The sequence below is a fragment of the Psittacula echo genome, assembly GCF_963264785.1.
Source record: "Psittacula echo genome assembly, chromosome: 11".
Taxonomy (NCBI): Eukaryota; Metazoa; Chordata; class Aves; order Psittaciformes; family Psittacidae; genus Psittacula; species Psittacula echo.
In genome coordinates, this window is record NC_137746.1 from 4225284 (window position 1) to 4244952 (window position 19669).

Here is a 19669-nt window from a genome sequence, read left to right on the forward strand (position 1 = left end):
TATAATCTATCCCAGAGAGTGCAAATTAAACAAAGAAGTATGTAATTAAAGATATCAAGGACATATAGGAGACAGAAACTGTACTGAGAATCCATCAAATGTGCCAGGACAGACAGTGAAAAATCATGGTTATATCTAGATGACAGCCGGAGTGAAATAGAAAGCAGAATAAGAGTTGATGAAGAATGCCAGTGTGGAAGATAGTGAGAATACATTGGAGATGTAGATTGCAGAAAGGCAAAAATCCAGGCTAAGGCTATAGTAAGAGGAAATAAAAAACCCTGGATGCATATCCTGATGATCAAGTTATTTGGATGAAAAAGGGAAAGAGACAGAAGACAGTAACTGTCTCTTTTGGAAATATTTCATGTAGGTGGCGGAAACCCAGTATGAAGTTGAGGGATATTTAACACTGTAGCGAGAGCAAAGGGCTTCTTGGTTTTGCATTCACTCAGACTGAGAACAAAATCTGAGGCGAGGCAAAGAAACATAGGTAATGAGAAATCTTTCAGGGAGTTGCATACTAAAGGTGAAGCTATAGTCACAGAAGAAAAACAACTGCTAACCATCTTCACTAAACACTCATTCTGCTGCTGCAGTTGTCAGCAATCGCAGAGGCATCTTTACAGTGTTTGTAAAATGTAGAACCGCTGAACCTTGCAGAAAGAAATAAAAGATATACAGGTAATTGTGCAGTTTTCTTTGATGTTAGTACAAACGTTCAGGAGAAAAGCTATAAAGTTGAAGAGGCATTCAGGAGATGTTGAAGGTCTTAAAATCCTGAATTACGAAGATTTATGATTAATGAATCTTTGCCTCCCCACCTTAGTTTGAAGTTTAATGACTTTTTGAGGCAGGAATTCTAGATTTACCATGCAGAACTAGATACAATAAGCTGCAAAACCAGTAAGTGGAGGCAGTTTTGAATGAAGGCAAATCACTTCTGCAGTTGAAGAAATCACCTTCCAGAACAGCAGGGAAGCAGAAAGGAGCTAAAAATCAGGAAAAAGATAGTGTTTGGGTGCTGTGAAGATAATGCTAAATCTGTGCCTGTCTCCAGCAATGAATACTTAATAAAGTGAGATGGGACCATTTCAGGACATTTTTCTTAGAGGGTGGGTTTTAATCTCTCCTTTTGCTAAACCTGTTAAGATGAACTCCTCTCTAAGCCCATTCTTGTATGTATTGGAACAAATAGAAGGGTGACACTAAATCTCGGCTGGTAGCTTGGGTGAATACTGGTGTTTATTAAAGAAATCTGCATTATTAATTTGCAAGTAAAACATCTCATCTTGCTGGAGAATTGTCAGAGCTTTCTGCTGCTTGTGACACTCATGAATAAAGTCACTGCTTTGGCTTAGCGCACTTAAGGCATATGTTCGTTAATTGGGTCACTAAAACAGAAGGAAGCAAAGTCCCTACAAGTGGGTAGATCAGTTGTAAAGCATCTGCCTCAAACCTTTTCCTACTACACACCACTGAACCAAAGGAAAGAGTATAAAATGTGCATGCTGTTGAACAGGAAACAGAATACTACTTGGAGAATGAGAGATTCATGTTGAGGTTTACCCGCTGTAATCTTTATAGATGTGTAAAATTCATCGTAAATGTGTGTCTCTGTGTTGTAGGGTGGCTTTAATTACAGTGTGTTTCTGGAGATCCTCAGCACATTTACTTAGTATTCCCATATTCTCTAGATGCAGCTGCTCTCTAAGATATGTTTCCTCTGATTTTACATCTCTAAGAGATTAGTTACACTGCATGTTTGAACTATTCTCTCAGTTGTTAGAATTAAATAGCTAGTTGTACTAGACCTCAGATGTAAAATTACAGCTGATCAAAATTCAGGTGTTCTCTTGTGCCTAAAGAAGTCATTATGACCTTCAGTACTCTTCAGTGTGTCTCAGTGCTCCTTTTTTCAGGTTCTATGCTTTGTTAAAATGCCATGTTGATTTGCTTAGACCCATTTAATGATTTAATCCCTTTAAGAGTGAGCAACTGTAATATGTAGAAGTCAGGAACATGCTTCTGTTTACAAAAGATCAGCTCAAAAAATGCCTTTTTCAGATATGGAAATTATATATTTTCTTGAGCTGTATCTGCTTGGTTAGAAGATTCCTGAGACTATACAATAAAGTTTTGCTACATCTTACTTTCTCATGTCATTGCTCATTCCATGCGGTGCCACGCTACATACTGACCTTTTATCACTGCTCACAGAGGCACATGTTCTGGCAAGTTCAAGAGTGCATTGTATCTCCCCACAGGAGGCTCTTTCAGATGTCTGTCCTCGATCCAAGAAGCACGCTACTGTAAAAAAGTGAAAGGTCACTTAGTTTTTTCAATTTGCTCAGAAGAACTTAACCGGAATGTTGCTTTATCACCATAGCCACAGCTATGGAAGCTTAATGATACATGTATGTAATACTTTTAATTCATCCTTTTCTGAGAAGCTCTGAGCATGTGTCAGTAATTGTCAATGTTCACACTGAACATTGGTTTTGGTGTGTGTGCTGAGTGAAATTCCCTGTGTACTCAATTAAGAATTTAAATGATGAATCAAGAGTGAGTGAAAGCATAAATAAGATGTTCTAAGTTTCTGAACTAGTCTAACATCAGTGTATCATGCTTGAATCTCTGCTCGTTCATTTGTCACAATTCTGAAGCAAAATGGAAATACAGTCTGAGTATAGCTGACATCATGCTGTTTGTTAGCATATCAATTTGTAACTGACATAATGATGTAGTATCTGCAATTACTTTCGGATCAGTAGTCCTGGGCCCATTGTGCAAGGTGTGAGGGATCTCCCTCCTTGAGGGTAAGATACTAAGATGGTTGCAGTGGCCACATGGAGTAAAATCTTTATCCAGTAATAATGATGTTGATGTGCTAGAGAGGACTCTTGCAAGCAAATGGAGGTGTGCAAGTTAAGCTGTTAGATCATCTTCATTACAAATGCAACTGGAACTCTAGTGTGACTTTCGTGGCTTAAAATATTCAGCACAGATCTGAAGCTGCCTTTAGACCGTGTTCTGTGGACTTCTTGAGAACAAATTATGCACGAATTGGGCAGTCAGGTCCTGTCTTCTGCTAAAATAAAATAGGATCAGTGCATTCGGAGACCTTTGTGCTGTGGACACTAACAGCCTTGGCATTTAAATCCCACTGGAGCCATTCCTGCCAGTTAGCGATCCTTTGTCTGAACGGGACTATTTTGCTTCTTTGGCCTTTTTATATTTTTTTCTTTTATTATTATTATTATTATTATTATTATTATTAGTATATTATTTGAGATAAATCTTTTGAAATACTATTCTGACAAAGCCTGCTTCTCTCCAACATACAGTTGCTTCAAGCAGAAGGCAAAAAGCAATTGTTTATAAAAGGTAACTTTTTGTTATTGTTACTTTACAGCTGACACAAGAAATTAGTTTATTATTAAGAACAATCTGTCTTATTTTACTAGATTAAAGTTTAATAGATTAATGAGGTACCATAGGAAAATGTTATGGTCATGCACCTCTTATGATTTTGCAGGAGCTTTTTAGACATAATGCAAGCCTGTCGGTATCAAAACATGATCAGGAGGGGCTTCAGTTGCATCAACCAGCCCCAACTGTTATGGAAAATCTCATCACAGGTTTTAAATACCATCGTCTATAAGATGATGATGATATTTAAAATAATATACTACTGATGATAAAACAAAGTGAGGAGCCCTTTCTTGAGGGAGGACAGGATTTCTTGTTGCAGCAATTGATGCAAGTATTTTGCTCTTGTTTCCATTAAGCTTCCTGTGAGTTTTGCAGAACAGTTTTCAATGTGTTCCTTTCTTTCTTTTAGAATGGATAAAATGCCAGAAACAATTAACAGAATAATACTGTAACCCAGAATGGAGACCACACATTTGTAATGGCTCACAGGGTTTCTGATCTGAAAATGTACAAGTGTCTCAGTCAGCAGCTGATTATTTCATAGGCTTCTTCACCATGACTGTGTTTTTCCTGCTGCAGTTCTAAGACATTTCAAATCCTGGCTAAGGCTGCAAAGTTGCTATTTTCAGCCGCATGGCTCGTTTGATTGCACCTTTTGCAAAGGTTTTTCTCAACAGTATTTAGAGCTTGATTATCCTTTGAAGCTACAAATGAAATATAAACAAATGCATGCATGCTCCCAGGGACAGATCATTGCTCATAACTCAGTGTAATTCATGCAGTCTCTTTCTAGTCTGTTAGTTATGCATTGAAAGAAGCAATTTTAAAAAATTAAGACATAATAACTAGTCTCGATGGATCTCAGAAAATTATGTCACTAAATATCAAAGTTAGATAAGTTCATTTTATTCAACTGCTGTTTGTATCCTTGTACGTTTTAACCACTGGAATTTGTATATCTAAGTGGAATATCACTATGATATTATTCATAACTTTTGTTTTATAACTTTGGAATTGGGGGAATTCTCTCTTTATCTCATAATGAGATTAGGCCCATAATGGTAAATTAAAAAAACCCCAAACCAACACATGACTCAAAACAGATTTCTGAAGACTTCTTGTAAGATAAAGCAAGAAATAACTCTCTGTATTTAATCATTATGTAAGTTGTTATTCACTGTAAAGCAGTTTTCATATCTGAAAGCAGTGGTAGGATTGGGATTCTTTTATGTGGATGTTCTTCTCCATATACAAACCCCAAATGTTTGGCTAAAAAGGGCCAGTGAATCTGTCAGAAACAGCTACTGCAAATGTACTCTCAAAGCAACAAGAATACTGAAAGCAAAGTAACATTGCCAGTAGCTTTATAACCTTCAAGCTTAATGTGTTTAGCTTTCGAGCTGCCTATAAAGAATTGCCTTCTAAGTATGTAATTTGAGACTTTGAATGAAAATCAAGATGTGGAAAGAGTTTAGTAGCTCTCCTTTCAAGGTAGGTTTTAAATATTACACCTATCGAGAATATGATTTATTAACAATACTATTCTCTACAGAGGGAGAACCTACAGGAGGCCATTCTTCACCCATATTCACAATAACAATCCTCAAAAAAGGCACAGTGGTGGTGTTAAGTGGAAAATGAGTAAATGATTATGTGAGAAAACAGCACTAGGCCAGGTTCCCAGTGTGTGAGCCGTCAGTTCCAGAGCAGGCACTCATGTTATTTTTATGCATTAGTTGGAGCCTTATAAAGGAGCACTAGATTAAATGAGTTGCTAATTCATACGTAATGTTAGTTCAGAGATCCAAAATAATGCTGCTTTAAGGAATTCTACCTGGAAGGAGGGGAAAGAGATTTCTGTAATCTGTGACTCTGCTGCTTGCTTCCGGTTAGACTGGGTGCTACTCCTTTTGAGAAAGGGGGAGTTAATGATACCCATGGATGCTTCTGTCTGTTCTCTGTGCTGCAGCAGCTGCACAATATAAGCATTTCTTCACAGGTCAAATGGAGGACTAGTGCAAAGCTCATAGGGAAGAGGTCATGTGTACTTTCTCGCTAAGAAATAAAAACCCTGTTGGGGTATTTTCCCACTCCTCTGAAAACAGTGTAACTCCATTGACATGAGTATGTTCCATAGCAGACTTTTGCTTTCTTACATATACATTGCATGGCAGATAGTACAAGTGCTAAACACTGTTTTATCAGCTTATCTTACTGAAATATGTTTGCTTTCTGGCCTCCCATGAGGACACTTGGCTTTGCTACCCTGTGCCACTCTGCTTGGGCTAGGCTTCTTGGTTGGGAACTCCTTGGTAATGAGCCCACAAAGAGCTGCTGCAAGCTGGACCTCTTGAACCTTGTGGAGCTTTAGTGCTCTTTGTCCCAGAATTCTGGCGCTGCTGGCTTCCTTTTACTTGTCTCCCATTTATGACCCACATTGTCCCTCCCAAACAGAATAAGTGATTATAAATTTATCTCCTGTCTATCACTGGCACTGAAATTCAGAATTAAGAGTATTTGTTGAGGGAGATGGATGGGGAGTTCTGGCTAATTAGAGATCTGCATAAACATGATGAAGTCATCGGAGTGTTATCAGAAAGTAACCAAAGAAATCAGAAGTGTCTGGGACCAAATGCGGGAGCCAGTAGGACCTCACAGATTTAGGGGTCAGTAACTATTGAGCTTTCCTGCAGCTTGCCCCAGGATCTGATTGCCTGAGGAAATCGTTTCAGCTGAGATGGTAAATCATCACTACACCACCTGTCATCCTCAGGCTTGTCAGAAATATTCCACTGCCTGTGTTCCCTCCATCCCAATTCCTCCCTCTGTTTGCTGCCTCTCTAATAGCCACAGTGGAGGCCCTTTGTAAAGGTCATGGCAGAACTCATGGCTGGAGGAAAAAATTCATTGAGTGTAACTCTGCAGTGCCCCTGAGAGAGTTCTGTGTGGCTGAGGCACTGTAGCTGGTGAGAACCTGCTTAGAACAGAAGCAACCAAATAATGTTCTGTTTTTCAATCTGGCCTTGGCATTGCAGCATATATGTCAGTGCGGCACATCCAACACAAGGGTGAGTGAGCCCATACCTTGGGAGGCTCCTAAGTTTTACCTTTCTGGGTTAGCAAGAGCAATGTAGCTTGCCGCATCACCTGCTGTGGATGCTGGGACATACTAAAGTGTGAAAAACTTTACAAAAGTAAAATTAGGGTCTAGGGAGGGCTAAGAGGCTTTTTGACACATGCTGATGAGAGGAATAGTCCAGGCAGAAGTGATGATGTATTTCTAAAGTTAGTCTACTAAAAGTGCCAGCAAGGAATAATCAAACGAAGGGGTTTATTTCAGTTTTAGGTTCAGCACAACCTAGTGTAGGCAGTTAAGTGGTTGTTCCAGCCACCCAGATATATCAGCTGTATATGTTGGCACAGTGCTGTGCTAAAGCAGCTCTGTAGCTTCTGGCTCCCAGCTGGCCCCCATTCATCCTGCTTGAAGCACAAGCAGAGTGAATGAACATCTGTTTACCCTTGATATTGCAGACATATCCTTTGGCATGGTTCTTGTGAATAATCAAAGAGCAGTATGGGGGTTTTATGAAATATTTTTAATTCTTACTATATTTATTTGTCTTTTTATCCCTGTACCTCTCCCCAGAAAATAGAAAGAATCCACAAAACCCCAATAGAGCTGCTGGAAGATTTCTGTCTGAAAGGCCCATACGATTGAGTTCTGAGCGCTGACAGTTCTTATTCTGTCTGACGTGTACTCAGTGGGAATTTATTGTTGAATACTTTTCCAAACTTTTAAATCTAATTTTTGCAACTTTTGGCTCCCCCAGTTGACTCACTGTGACTGGGGGTAAAGAAAGGCTATCCTGAAAGCTTTGCCTACCGCTGAGTATTGCCTGTGGAAACTTCTGGAAAAGTCTTCCAGTAAAACAGGAGGAACAAGTTTTGTTTCATATAGCACAAACCCACCCCAAACAATCAAAACCACCTCTTTTAATTTATTAAAATAAGAAAAAAAAGTGTCATTCTGGGCCGTATTAAGCAGAAGATACCTTTTTGCATGTTAGTGGTAGCTGAACAAAAAGGTGATGTGATGGTAATCTGAGTCCTGTCGGACACCTGACATTGTAATGGTCAAGGAGCTTTTCTATGCCATGCATATCTGAGCACTTACTTGGATATGCATTTATGTATTTTATACTGTTATTAATGAACAGGTATTGATGGATTTAGCATTATATACAAGTCCAATGTGACTCCTTTCTACCATTTCATTCTAGGCTAAAGCATGTAATTATGTTTTTATTAATGACATAGCTGCAGTATTTTAGGCAGGTCCTGACTTCCTCAGACCTTTCATGATGTGTGCTACTACTTCAGTCTGGAGTAGTTGCTTTTCATTTCAGCAGTTAGTGTTGCTGGCTTTCTGAGTCAACCCCTGCATCCCTGGCCTTTCTGAGAAATACAGCACTAGATTTGCCAAAGATTTCTCTTTCTAAATGTAAAGTGAAACATTCCCAGCACAAGCGCTACTAATTCACTAACCAAAAGCATCTTGTGTCCCTGGTTCCTTGAATGCCCTGAAGGGAGAGAGAGTTCAGAGGCAGTTAGAGATCTCTTAATGTGCCTAGGAGTTTAGAGTCAGCTCCTAACTGCAGACCCTGAGCTTCCTTTGGGAAATCTTTATTCACTAAAGTACTTGGTGGGCAAAATATTTTCTCTTCCTCTAAATAAATAAATAACTTTGGCTTTGCTGACACAACCTATGTGCTTACAAGAGGCAATAGGCCTTGGGGAGACATTTCTGACCCAGGCTAGATTGACTTTAGCAAGTAGCAGCTCGTGCTGTAACACTGCTTGGTGTTGGAATGCTCTTCTGTACTGCAAGGTACAGAGGCAGAAAATGCAGCTGCATCTTTCCTCATTTGAAACGAAGCAATGAGCTAGTTATTACCACTGTGCCCAGCTGGTCTCTGTGAGAGTCAAAGGTTTAACCATAGAGCGGGCTGCAAACCAGTGTTAATAAACATCCCTCCTGGAGATACTTTGAAATTTAAGCTCTTGTTGGCTGGGAATGAAGCTTACCTCCTAAGGGTTATCTGCCAGTCCTTGGGGTTACACCCTGCGTGTGAGTTTCCTCAGGAAGCACCTGGGATGAGGGGTTTGTGATGGGGAGGATTTTCTGTGCAGGGTTTTTCAGTCAGCATCTCATTTCTGTTTGATTCATACAAATAACTTAGAAGCTTAATTAATGCAGCAAAATATAAATATTTATGCACCCATTTAGCTAGTGTTTGGCTCTATTTATAAACAAGAGCATCTTGCAGGAGCTTCTTTGACAAGTAAATAAAATAAGTATAGAGAGTGCCTGGGTGTTAAATTAACCATGCTTCGTTAACTCTTGCACAATACCAAGTCTTAGGTAATAACTAAACCAATAAGTGACAAGGGAGTAGGTTTGGTGGGATTAACTCAAACGCTTAAACTTCAGGAGAACAAGAAGCTGTTGTTTGCTTTCCTAGTTGGTGGGGGGAAAGAGGATAGGTCTGTTTGGTTTTACTGTTAATTTCAGCTTTTTAACTATTGTTATTGTAGTGGTACAGGAGGTTAAGAGAAGAGCAGTCACACGTTAATGTCCTGCTCTTAGGGTCAATTTCTATTTACTAACATCTCTGTTATGACTAACAGGAAATTGTGGCAGGCCCAGATCTAGTTTGAGGTTTGATTTTTGCAAATCAGAACCCACTCTATGAGTTCTGATGGATCTATGGGGTCTGATGAGTGACATTTTGAATAGTTTTGCCTGTAAGAAAGCTTTTGTGAACTTTTAAATACGCACTTTTTAATATGCCCTTTGCATACTTAGTGTAACATATGATTATTCTCTTGGTTGTCTTTGTTGGTGGTATATCGATCTAAGTTGATGCCTATGTATTGAATGATGAAAGATTCTTCGTTAAGAAGCAATAATTTATTGTGCATGGTAAAGCAAAAGGGATTTTAATCACTTCAGAACGTGTTTCATCTCCTCATCTCTTGATTGCTTCAGTCAAATTCATAAAAATGCAGAGCCGAGGCCCAAGTCCAGCAGTTTCTGTTCGCTTTTCATTTGCTGTGCTTGTAAATTATTTCTCAGTTAAATTTCCTGAGGCTAAAATTTTGAAGGAGGATTCCATGATTCTCCATGATGAACAGGCACAGAAGCGAAAAGCAGCTCCTGTCCCAAGCCTTGCAATTGAATCCTCCTGGAATCTGGGGTTCATGTTCATTCCTGGCTGTGTGCAGACACCAAGCCAGTACATCACATTTATCTAATGCAGGGTTAGGTTAAGGGAGTCAGATCCAGCTGTGGTTTGCAGTATCAGGTCTTCTCTTTTTGTGCACGCTTTTAGGTGTGCAGAGTCCCTTCAGTTAATTAAAAGACTGACTCACTGAACCACAGGCAAAACCTTCAAAGTGTGAATTCTGTGCAAGGAGAAAGATACTTTTAAATATTTGGTCATCAAAAATACTTCTTGGTTGCTGTCACCTGTTGTATTGAAGTGGATCTGTGCCTGGTTTTGCCTTCCCTTCAAAGTCTGTCAAAGTCTTTAAAGGCAGCTAGGGAAAAAGAAATAATTCTTTTATATCAGGTATGTAACAGATGAATATGTGGAAAAATACTTTCTGGTTCGTTTGTCAGCCCAAAGGAATTGAAAATGCCTTTTCTTGGTGCTTTACAAGAGCAGCGTGCTAATAGCACAGCAGATGAACACTGGGCTGTGACAGCAAAGGTGGAAAGGTCAGAAAAGAGAGACATTATTTTGTTTGGAGGTGAAGATCATCTGAAATAAGTGATTTCACGTTTAAAAAGCCACCAAGGAGAAAACTGATGAATGTTAACATATTTTTATATTGGCTTATTTCATTCTTTTTTCTTTTCTCATTTGTAATGCTTGCGTACTCAGGAAGTTGAGGTAGGTTTTTCACTTTTAACTTGTAAATATCCGTAGAGTAAATAAAAGTATTTATAACATATCGTAATTCATATTATACTTTGAACTCTTATGAGCAACTGTTAATATTGTTATAAATGAAATGTATCGATACATGTTAATTATTAATGTGTTAATATCAATTTATTAACATGTTAATATTAAGATGATGCTTTGTATGTTACTGTAGGCATAAGGTGTTTTAAGCACATTAGTATCTGTCCTAGTGGAAACCTCAGGAGCGCATAGATTTCTGTGCAGTTGTCTGTTAGGAAGGTGTTTTATTAAATTGGAATGTTAAATGTTATTAATAAAGCTGATTGTACTTATATATGTGTATACACACACACCCCCCTGGAAATTCATGTTATGTTTAGGCACTGTTATTGCTACATCAACATGCTGTTTTTCTGTTGGAGGAAGTTGCAATGAAATGATGGTATCCATTTGGAGTTGTTAAAGAGTTCCTCCTCCTAACAAAAGCCATTTCAGGTTAATGTATGGATTTCAGCACCTTGCAGAGCACTGGCACAAAGCCCTGACCATTCTTCAAGCCAGAGCTGTAGGTGTGTATTTAAATAAGACATAGATTTCCTGCTCAACCATATCTACAGCGGGAATTTCACCTTTACAGTGCCATGACCATTCAGTTGCAGTTCTTGCTGGCATCCGTGCTGAAGTGAAACTCTAGGGCTCTATTTTCTGTTGTACAACTGGCATAAGTGATTTTGAACTGCTGTTGACCGTATTGCTCTAATGTATGTATAGTCATTATTTACTCCTATAAATAATAATGAGGTTTATATATTGAAAACCTAGAAGGTCTCCTCTATTCTACTCTTTAGGGCTTTTTTCTTACTTGTGTAGTTTCCTACGTTGTTACACTGTAGTTTCAGGCATATTCTAAACCAAACGTAATTTCCATTTTCAAAAAGGAATACTAAAGAGGTCTGCATAAAGGAGAAGAATAGGTTTACAGAAGAGATGGGTGGTTTGTAGGTTATTTTGTGAGGAAGGTGCATTTTCTGTAAAACATTCCATTGATACTGAAATTGAGATAACCCCCCTTTCCAATCTCTATTTCAAGCCTGGTTCTGTATGCCACCAGCATAAGAAATCTTTCTGGGGAGTTGAATTATTTAACAGGTTTTGATGCTGCAAACCCAACAGCAAAGCAACACCCAGGGAAAAAAAGAGAATATTTTGATGCTGGAAAATAGTTATTCTGCTCAAAAAGCTTAAAACTCAGCACATTGTGAACAGTGATTAATGCTTGGTGAATTCAGCACTACATCATAATCAATTACAAAGCATTGTCTAGGCATGAGGGGGTTTTGTATTAACAAAGCTATGGAACTCAAAGGCAAGTCTGTGATTGTACTTTCGGTGCCAAACCCCCATGCTTCTGAAGAAAAAGTATTGATACTTTTGATGGATCTGAAATAAATGGTGAAAAATAATCTTTGTTTTTATTGTGGAACATCGTTACTGTCCATAAGTCAGTATAGACACTGAGCATCAATATGCTTGGAGAAAGAAAATACATTTCTTCCTGATACTTATGCAGAATTACATCCAGCCACTTCATTACAGGGAGCATTTGCCCATCCTCGCCTGCCCCAGAGCAGCAGAGAGGAGCAGGATGGCACATTCCACAGTTCTCCGTGCTGGAAGTGTTGGCACTTTCTGCTTCTCATGATGTCCATAGCATTCAGGAGAGAATGTGCTGCCATGAGGTGCATCTCCTGGTGTTCAGCAAGGGCATGGAGAGTCCCCCGTTTTCCTGTAACAGCCCTGTAGGCTATTCTGACCCCAGAAAGCATGACATGCTGGCTTCCAAGTCTCCCAAAATATTCCAGGTTAGGGTGGCTGGATAGCATGAAAGCATGTGAAATTCAGTGTACTAGAAATAAATAGTGAAGAAAGCCCTATGGAAGAAATAATTTAGGCCTCTCACACTGCTGGGTGAAAACTGTCCTGGCAGGAAAAAGAAATATAGGTGTCATTCGGGACAGCTTGATAAAGACATCTCTTCAGTGGCAGCCCTCAAGAAATGAATATAGAATACTGGATATATTAAAAAGGAAATTAATATTGATATGCAGAAAAATATCACAGTCATATCAATCTTCCGTGCTTCCTCACTTCAAGTACATTACTCTGTTGTTGTCACGTCCTCTCAAAGAGGACACAAGTGAGAGATACAGAATATGCTGAAACTAAATATAGCTGTTCCTCAGGGCTAGGGTTGGTGTCACACAAAGTGGGGGGAACTTTGCCTTCAGGTAAATATTTGCGAAGTACAGAGAATACAAATTGATCCAACACACAGAGGAGTTTTCCATTCTTTTTGTAGAGAGACTTGTTTGCAACACAATCTTTTGCTCAGGCACTCTGACAGTTCCTACCTTCTCCATTTTCAAGTCCAATCACTCTTACGTGAAACAGAGCCACGAGACTCACAGCAGAATAATATCTTTACATCAGATTTAAGAAGCTTTTAGAAACTTAATAGTGGGAACAGTGACAGAAGTGTTCACTGCAAGTGCTCCTGGATGTTGCTGTACTTTATAATGCTTATGATATTATTGCTGTGTTGCTGTACATTCACAATGGTGTGATTTACATGTGTCCAAATGAATGGAAGTATTTTTGGATTTACTTTGACCTTTTGCCACACCAAGATGGTGTAGATTATGCTATGGTAGCTGAACAATATGCTCTTATCTTTGATACGAGAAGTTGTAGATTGAGATGCAATAATAGAAGAGACTATATAATAACGGTCACAGTTTGAAAAACAGTTCAAAGGAGAAATTCAGGGTGCTGAATCCAAGCGATTTTTTTATTCTTCAATTTCTAACCTGTACTTACAACTTTTTAGGACACAACCTTTTGATTTGGGCTAAATATATAAGAATCAAACAATGAGTTGATTCATTTGTACTTTAATTATTTAATATAGTATTGAAAAAACCTGATTATATTTTTCCTGAGTTTCCTTTTCTTTTCTCCCCATTTAGGATGATTATTTCAGAAACTGGAATCCAAACAAGCCTTTCGATCAAGGTACATATTTTATGGTTCTTTTCTGCTATTTTCTTATGTCCCCGTGTAATTTATGCCTTTATTCCTTCGTCTGTCCCATGCATTAGTGAAGAGCTATATTCGTACTTACATCTCCTTCCCAATTTAGTCACAGCTCAAGGTGATTTATGTATAAGGGTGTGACTCATCTCTCTATTTTTCAGCCACGTTTTTTAATCCCCATCCCTTCCAGTTTATGTTCAGTGATAATATATACGCTTAGAAAGATTTTCTATAACCATGAATATCGGTCTCACGTGCACTTTAAAACAGGTATCTTCACATACATTTCTTTTCATGTTCAAAACTTTCCTAAAGGAATGCCATAAATGTAATCAATGCATTTCCTAACATGCAAGGGGCTAGTTCTCTGAAACCAGTTGTGATGTATGAATTTCAGGGCTGTTTTTTGAAAGGAAGGGGTGTTGTGTATATGCTCCTGATTCAGATATAGATTCTGCAAATGACATTTTGCACTTCTTTTTGGTGAATTGTTACATTATGGCAGTAATTCAACAATTTCCAGGCCAGCCACCAAAGGATAGGAAAATACTAATAAGAACCATTCTAATTGTTGTGACCAGGATAGCAGTGGAAACAACATCCATTCCAGGAGAAAGAACTTCAATTGACAACTTAAAAGAGACCTCAGATAGCAACTTATCAAGCTTTCTCTGCTTGGTGTTCACAGCTTGCAGAAAGCTTTTCAGATGGGGTGATAAAAGACATTTGTTCTTAATACCATAGATGAACATTGCTGGAAAACACCGATGTTGCTAGGTGTGGTGGGTTGTATTGGATACTTAATGTTTTGTCAGTAAAAAACACTGTATGCGAAGGATCTCAGCAGTCCATCTCCTGAAAGGCACATACAAAACCAGTGCAAGCTGATAGCATTCCATAGTTTTGTCTTAAAATCGGAATATTGTACTTTAACTTTGTTCTTCGTTGTATCTGTCACTCTGACACCACTTGAGTCTTATACTTCATTATTTCTTCAAGCTTTCTAGAAAGTACTTTTTTCAGGACAAATGGTAAAGATTACATTTTGCACATATTTTCATTGGGTGGAAGCAGCTCTCGGCTGTTTGATTTGTGGAGGATAACACCACACAACAGAAAAGTGCAGGTCAGTTAGCTTCTCTGTTTGCTTTCGACAGTTGCTCATTTTTCCTGTTTGTAATGTTCAGTGAAGCTCATACATCTCCCGCTCGAGAGCACATCTGAGGTTGAGAATATTACAGCTGTAACATCACAGGTAGATGGTGGACTTTTTCCAGTGCTTAAGGCATTTTTAGGATCCTGGATTTCTTTGGCTAGCTTTGGTTCATTATTCAACACCATGCCTCTTAAATTGCAGAACACCAGTGTCCTAGATGTTATTCAAAATGGTATTCTATAAATTTCAATCTACATCTGCTCTGAAATTTGTAAGGATTTTCAAAGATGTTATCTGAAAGTTATATAGAAGGGAATGATCATTACATGGTAACTACAATACAAATGAATTTCAGTTATTGTAGGTCCATTACACAGTCCTCCCCTCTGTTGAATCCCATGTTCAAAATCAAGTGGCATTCAAATAGAGTGTGAGACTTCTTTTGCCCTTCAGAATGTGAAGTGGCTCTCTGGATATGGAATTGTTGAGATTTACATTCAGAAAAGGTATTTCTATAAGCAAATTGCTTAAGCAAATTATTGAGCTAATAATATTATTACTGAGCTAATTTTTAATTGCCTAAAAAAAGGGAAGTCATGTTACATTGAAATGTTTTTATGCATCTGGAAATCAAATAGTATGAAATTATGCTCATGAATCATACCACAAATGAGAAGAAAGAGTGAATCAGTTAAGGAGAAGGAAAGGCGTGAACAAACGAATTAAGGCGTAACTAGATAAATGACAGACCAGTGGAGATGAAACCACAATGCTTCCTTTATTCACTTTCAATTTGAGCTCTGCCGGTCATTTATTTTACAAACAGGAGTCATAAAAGGAGGCAGCTTTGCTGATCAGAGATTTGAATCTTCAAAATTACTGAAGTGTTTAGGAAGAAAATACCCATTGGAAGTCTCTGAAGGTGCTTTTGAAAATTCACTTCACTGAATCTATTTCTGTATTTCCTTGCCAAACATGTTCCTTGTTTTGTGTGTAGGTAGCTCACAGGAATATCATTGGAGGCTTATATATGTTAGAGGTGAAAGTGTAGATTCTCTGTCTTTATGGAAACGGAACTTCAGTGTCAAAGGAAAGGGAAAGGTGGTGTTTTTGCCAAGGCATATATCAACAGAGATTTTCAAGGGCGTTTGAGGGATCTAGGATTACAAATCTTATTGACTTCAAATGGAACTTATGCTCCTACCATTTTCAGAGGCCTTGTGACCCTTCTGTCTTCCTAAGAGGAAAAACAAAAAGGTAAATCCTAGCAAGAAAAAAAATATTCCCAAAAGATTTAGAGCTGCTTTAAAAGTGTCTTGTTCATTGTGTTCCTGAGACGTCTGACTCTGGGCAAAACCACAGATAGCTTTAGAGATTGTGAAATCACAAGTGGATACCTTGAAGCGATACAAACAATTGTGCATCTGTTAAAGATTCCTGTCTCTTTACAAAATAAAGGATCATTTCTCTTTCAGTGGAAAATTTCTCCAAGGCTATGGATAGCCTGTTGTAAGAAAGCAGAATGCAGGCTGGGCGATGCAGTCTGGGTGTGATACTTTGCCTTGCATGGAGAGCTGTGCACTGCTTTTGCCTCATTTAAATCTTACAAATGGATTGTATTTGGCCAATAAGTCATTCTTCATATATATCCTTAGTTTATATGTACTTACATGTACGTGTGTAAATGTGTATGTGCTATAGATGTGTATCTATAGAGAGAACTATTCAAATAGAAAGTGCTGAGATGAAGGAAGGAAGGAATATTTTCTCTTTTTCAGGTGTTTTCCACCATGCATTTAATTCCTGGCATTTTCCATACAGGGAAAAATAAACAGTCAGAAGAATGTGTCCTTGGTCTTTTATGCAGTGCAAGCTGCAAGAAAATTTAATGTCTTTAGTCTTTAGTTCTCCATTCTTCCTGCCCTGACATTTTTTTCCATGTTGTTCCATTTGGCTTTGTGGTGTTTAAATGCCCTCTGTACTCTTATATAATTTTGGAGATAGAAATGCTTTTATTTTGTATTCTTTCGGGTTCTTGTATCCAGAGAGCATATGCAGATTTTGCAGTAAGGAGCCCTGATTTGTTCCTGAGATGCATAGGAGCTCTGTGTTCTCACCACACAGTTGTTATTCTGAGAGATATCCCAAAGGCAAATTTTAACCTCACAACACCAAGGTTCTTCCTACAGTGATTGAAGAGAAAAAGCTTCTCCAGTGGGTGAATGAAAGCAGACAGCTGCCTCTCTCCCTGGGTTTTCTGGGTAAATCGGAGTCTAGCGTCGTTAAGCCAAGGCTAACTTGTGTGAATATCCACTTGTGAGACAGATTTACAAGTTCTTCATGTTTAAAATCTATTTCTCAATTCTAAATCGAAAATCATGTTTGAATATTCTAATTGTGAAGTCATTATATGGGAGCCAGACTGTAGAATCCCAATGAAGGAGCTGGGGGGCAGATTTAGAAGTAGCTGAGGGTAGCTGCTACCTGCCAGAAGTGATCTCACAAAGGTAACTGGAGGATTCAGTATGTTTAACAGATTTAAAACCCAGCAGTACTCAAAGGTTTTGAAAATCAGCAGAGTTCTGCCTTAAGCTTGTACTTTATTTGCATCGTCTATAGAAGAGTCTGCTGGGTCCAACCAAATCTATATTCTTTTCTAGAATAAAGCTAGCTTTATTCAGCAGATTGAATTATTTCATTATGCACTGAAAAAAAACCAGCAGCATAATCAAGCAGACTGGCACATGACTTGCAATGAAACCACCCCTAGAGTCACACGAGGTACCTTTGCAGAACGTGCCTTTTCAAATCAACTTGAATGATTCAGCTGTGTCTTGGAGGGCATTTGAGTAATGGGAATTTATTTTTAGCCTAGCTACAAGCCCAGCTTTTTGTTAGTCTTGAACCCAGGAGAAACCAATACAAAGGTGAGCATCTCACCCGCAGAGCTAAGCTAACGAGGCATTTGGTCTGCAGAAGGCAGGAGAGCGTATAGCCTGAAAATGATTGCTAGTCATTAATACTGAACTCAATTCTGTCAGAGCTGCAGAAGCCACAAAGCAGCAGAGTGGAAGGGGCAGGTTAGTCAGGAATTTAAAATATGAATCAAAGGGTTAGGATTTATTTTTCTTCTGACAAGGTCATTTGAGAGTTCTTAAGGAGCTTGACAGCGAACTTGACATACTTTCCGAGTCTTCCCCATCTGCATGGGAGAAAGAAAAAGAGGGGATCAGGGAAAAAGTTTAGCATAACATTCTCAAGGAAAAGATTTTTGCTATGGTAATGGAATGTGTCTGAGATTTTGCACCTCTTCAGACTTGCCAGAAAATTGGCTCACTCAGACTATGTATTATTATAAGTGAAAACTGTTAACTAAAAAAATGAGTCTAAGTTACTGAAAATTTCTGCTGAAAGCCACCTCTCAATAGCTGTGCTAAATTATTCTATGGACAAAGAGATGTTATTACTTTTCCTGATAAGCTGCACGAGTAAGAGTAGACGTTGTTAGGTTTAAAGCTGCTGGAAGCAGTCTGGGGTCATGTCCGATGGGCTTGCCCTATGGCTTTTTGTAAAGCACTGTTGCGCAGGACAAAGGAGCTGTGGAAGTTAACAGGATGCACTTGTATTGCAGATACATAAGCTCCAAATCCAAAAATGTTTAGAGCATTGAGCTGCCATTATTATTAACAAGAAAACTGTAGAAATACTCTGAACTTTCCCCCTTGTCTTCCAGCCTTTGTCTTTATTTTCACTGTCTTTACTCCCAGCCCTCTTCCCAGTAAGTGGGAAATCTGAATGGGGATATTACTGCTCAGGGCTTTCATTGTCTGCCCTGGGTGGGCAAGAAAAAAATTCCCAAATCGTTCTTCCACTGTACTCTGTGGAAACCTTCATCTGCCTGAATTGAACCTATCAGGGACTGACTTCAGTGTCAGACATGCTGCTGTAGACTTGACTATCATTATTAATTGCAGACACGAACTCTCTATCATTTCAAAGAATTCCCCTTGAGCACTAATGAAAGTCTGAACGGGCAAAATACCCTCACTTTTGAAGAGGAAACACTGCTTTTGAGTGCACTGTGGCCTCCAGCATAGCATATCCTCAACTTTCACAGTCCAGCAGCCCCATGGAAGTGAATTTGTCAAATTTGAAGCTTTGTATCTAGAGATGGATGTATTAGTATTCATGCTTCCTCTCCTTCTGCGCTGAATTGTACCTATATCTTTCCAGTATCTTTAACAGGCAAATCTAAGCCTCCTGCAGCTGTGCAGAGTAAAGTTTGCCTGAAATTCATAAGCCTTCCAAAACAAAAACGATGATAATGGGAAGCCTGTGATGTAGGATGAAAATCATAGAACCTGCCATTAGTTTTGAACATGTAATTTTCTGTTAGCCCAGTTAAGATGTTCTTTCAGAAAAGCCTGAATAAATTCATTTCCAGGAGTTGTTTAGTACCGTACACATCTCTAGCCACAAATACATGTTAGTTTTATAATAAATGTTTTCTATTACAGTGCCTCAGATGGCAGATTTCAATTGAGTAACTTATTTTGCAATTTATTTTTTGACTGTGGTTGAATTAGTTTTAGAGGCTTATTCAGAGGACAACTGCACATGAATTATGTTTGTAAATCTTCAGTAAATCAGTACAATTTAAAAACGCCCTAACTGAATCAACAGAAAACACTAGCTCAGATGCAGCACGTGAAATACGCTATCTTCCATCAATGCATTTCAAGCACATATGGCTGCTTATATCCTCCCAGAAGATGCACGTGGTTCTCTGTATGCTAGAGGCACAATATTAAATTCCTTATAAGCTTGTAAGCAGCCAATTTTGTCATTAAATACGGCATCAGAAGTGACAGAGATGGGGGCCTTGTCTGTGATTGTATATGGCAGATGTGCTTTGAACTGAGACAGTGATCGATAGGTTGCATTGTCTGGAATTTTATTAGCACTTGGGGAGCACTTGTTAGTTTTGTCAATAATGGTGCTGGCTTTGCTTTAA

At 38.6% G+C, this 19669-nt stretch overlaps 1 protein-coding gene across 1 annotated transcript in view; it reads left to right on the forward strand.

The window, feature by feature from the left end:
* Positions 1 to 19669, forward strand: part of SPOCK1 (SPARC (osteonectin), cwcv and kazal like domains proteoglycan 1) — a gene marked incomplete at both ends in the record, with an annotated part of 284542 nt that overhangs the window by 76864 nt on the left and 188009 nt on the right. The window contains one exon of the mRNA XM_080627170.1: positions 13433 to 13478. Coding sequence (XP_080483296.1) covers positions 13433 to 13478 — 46 coding nt within the window. The remainder of the gene's footprint in view (positions 1 to 13432; positions 13479 to 19669) is intronic.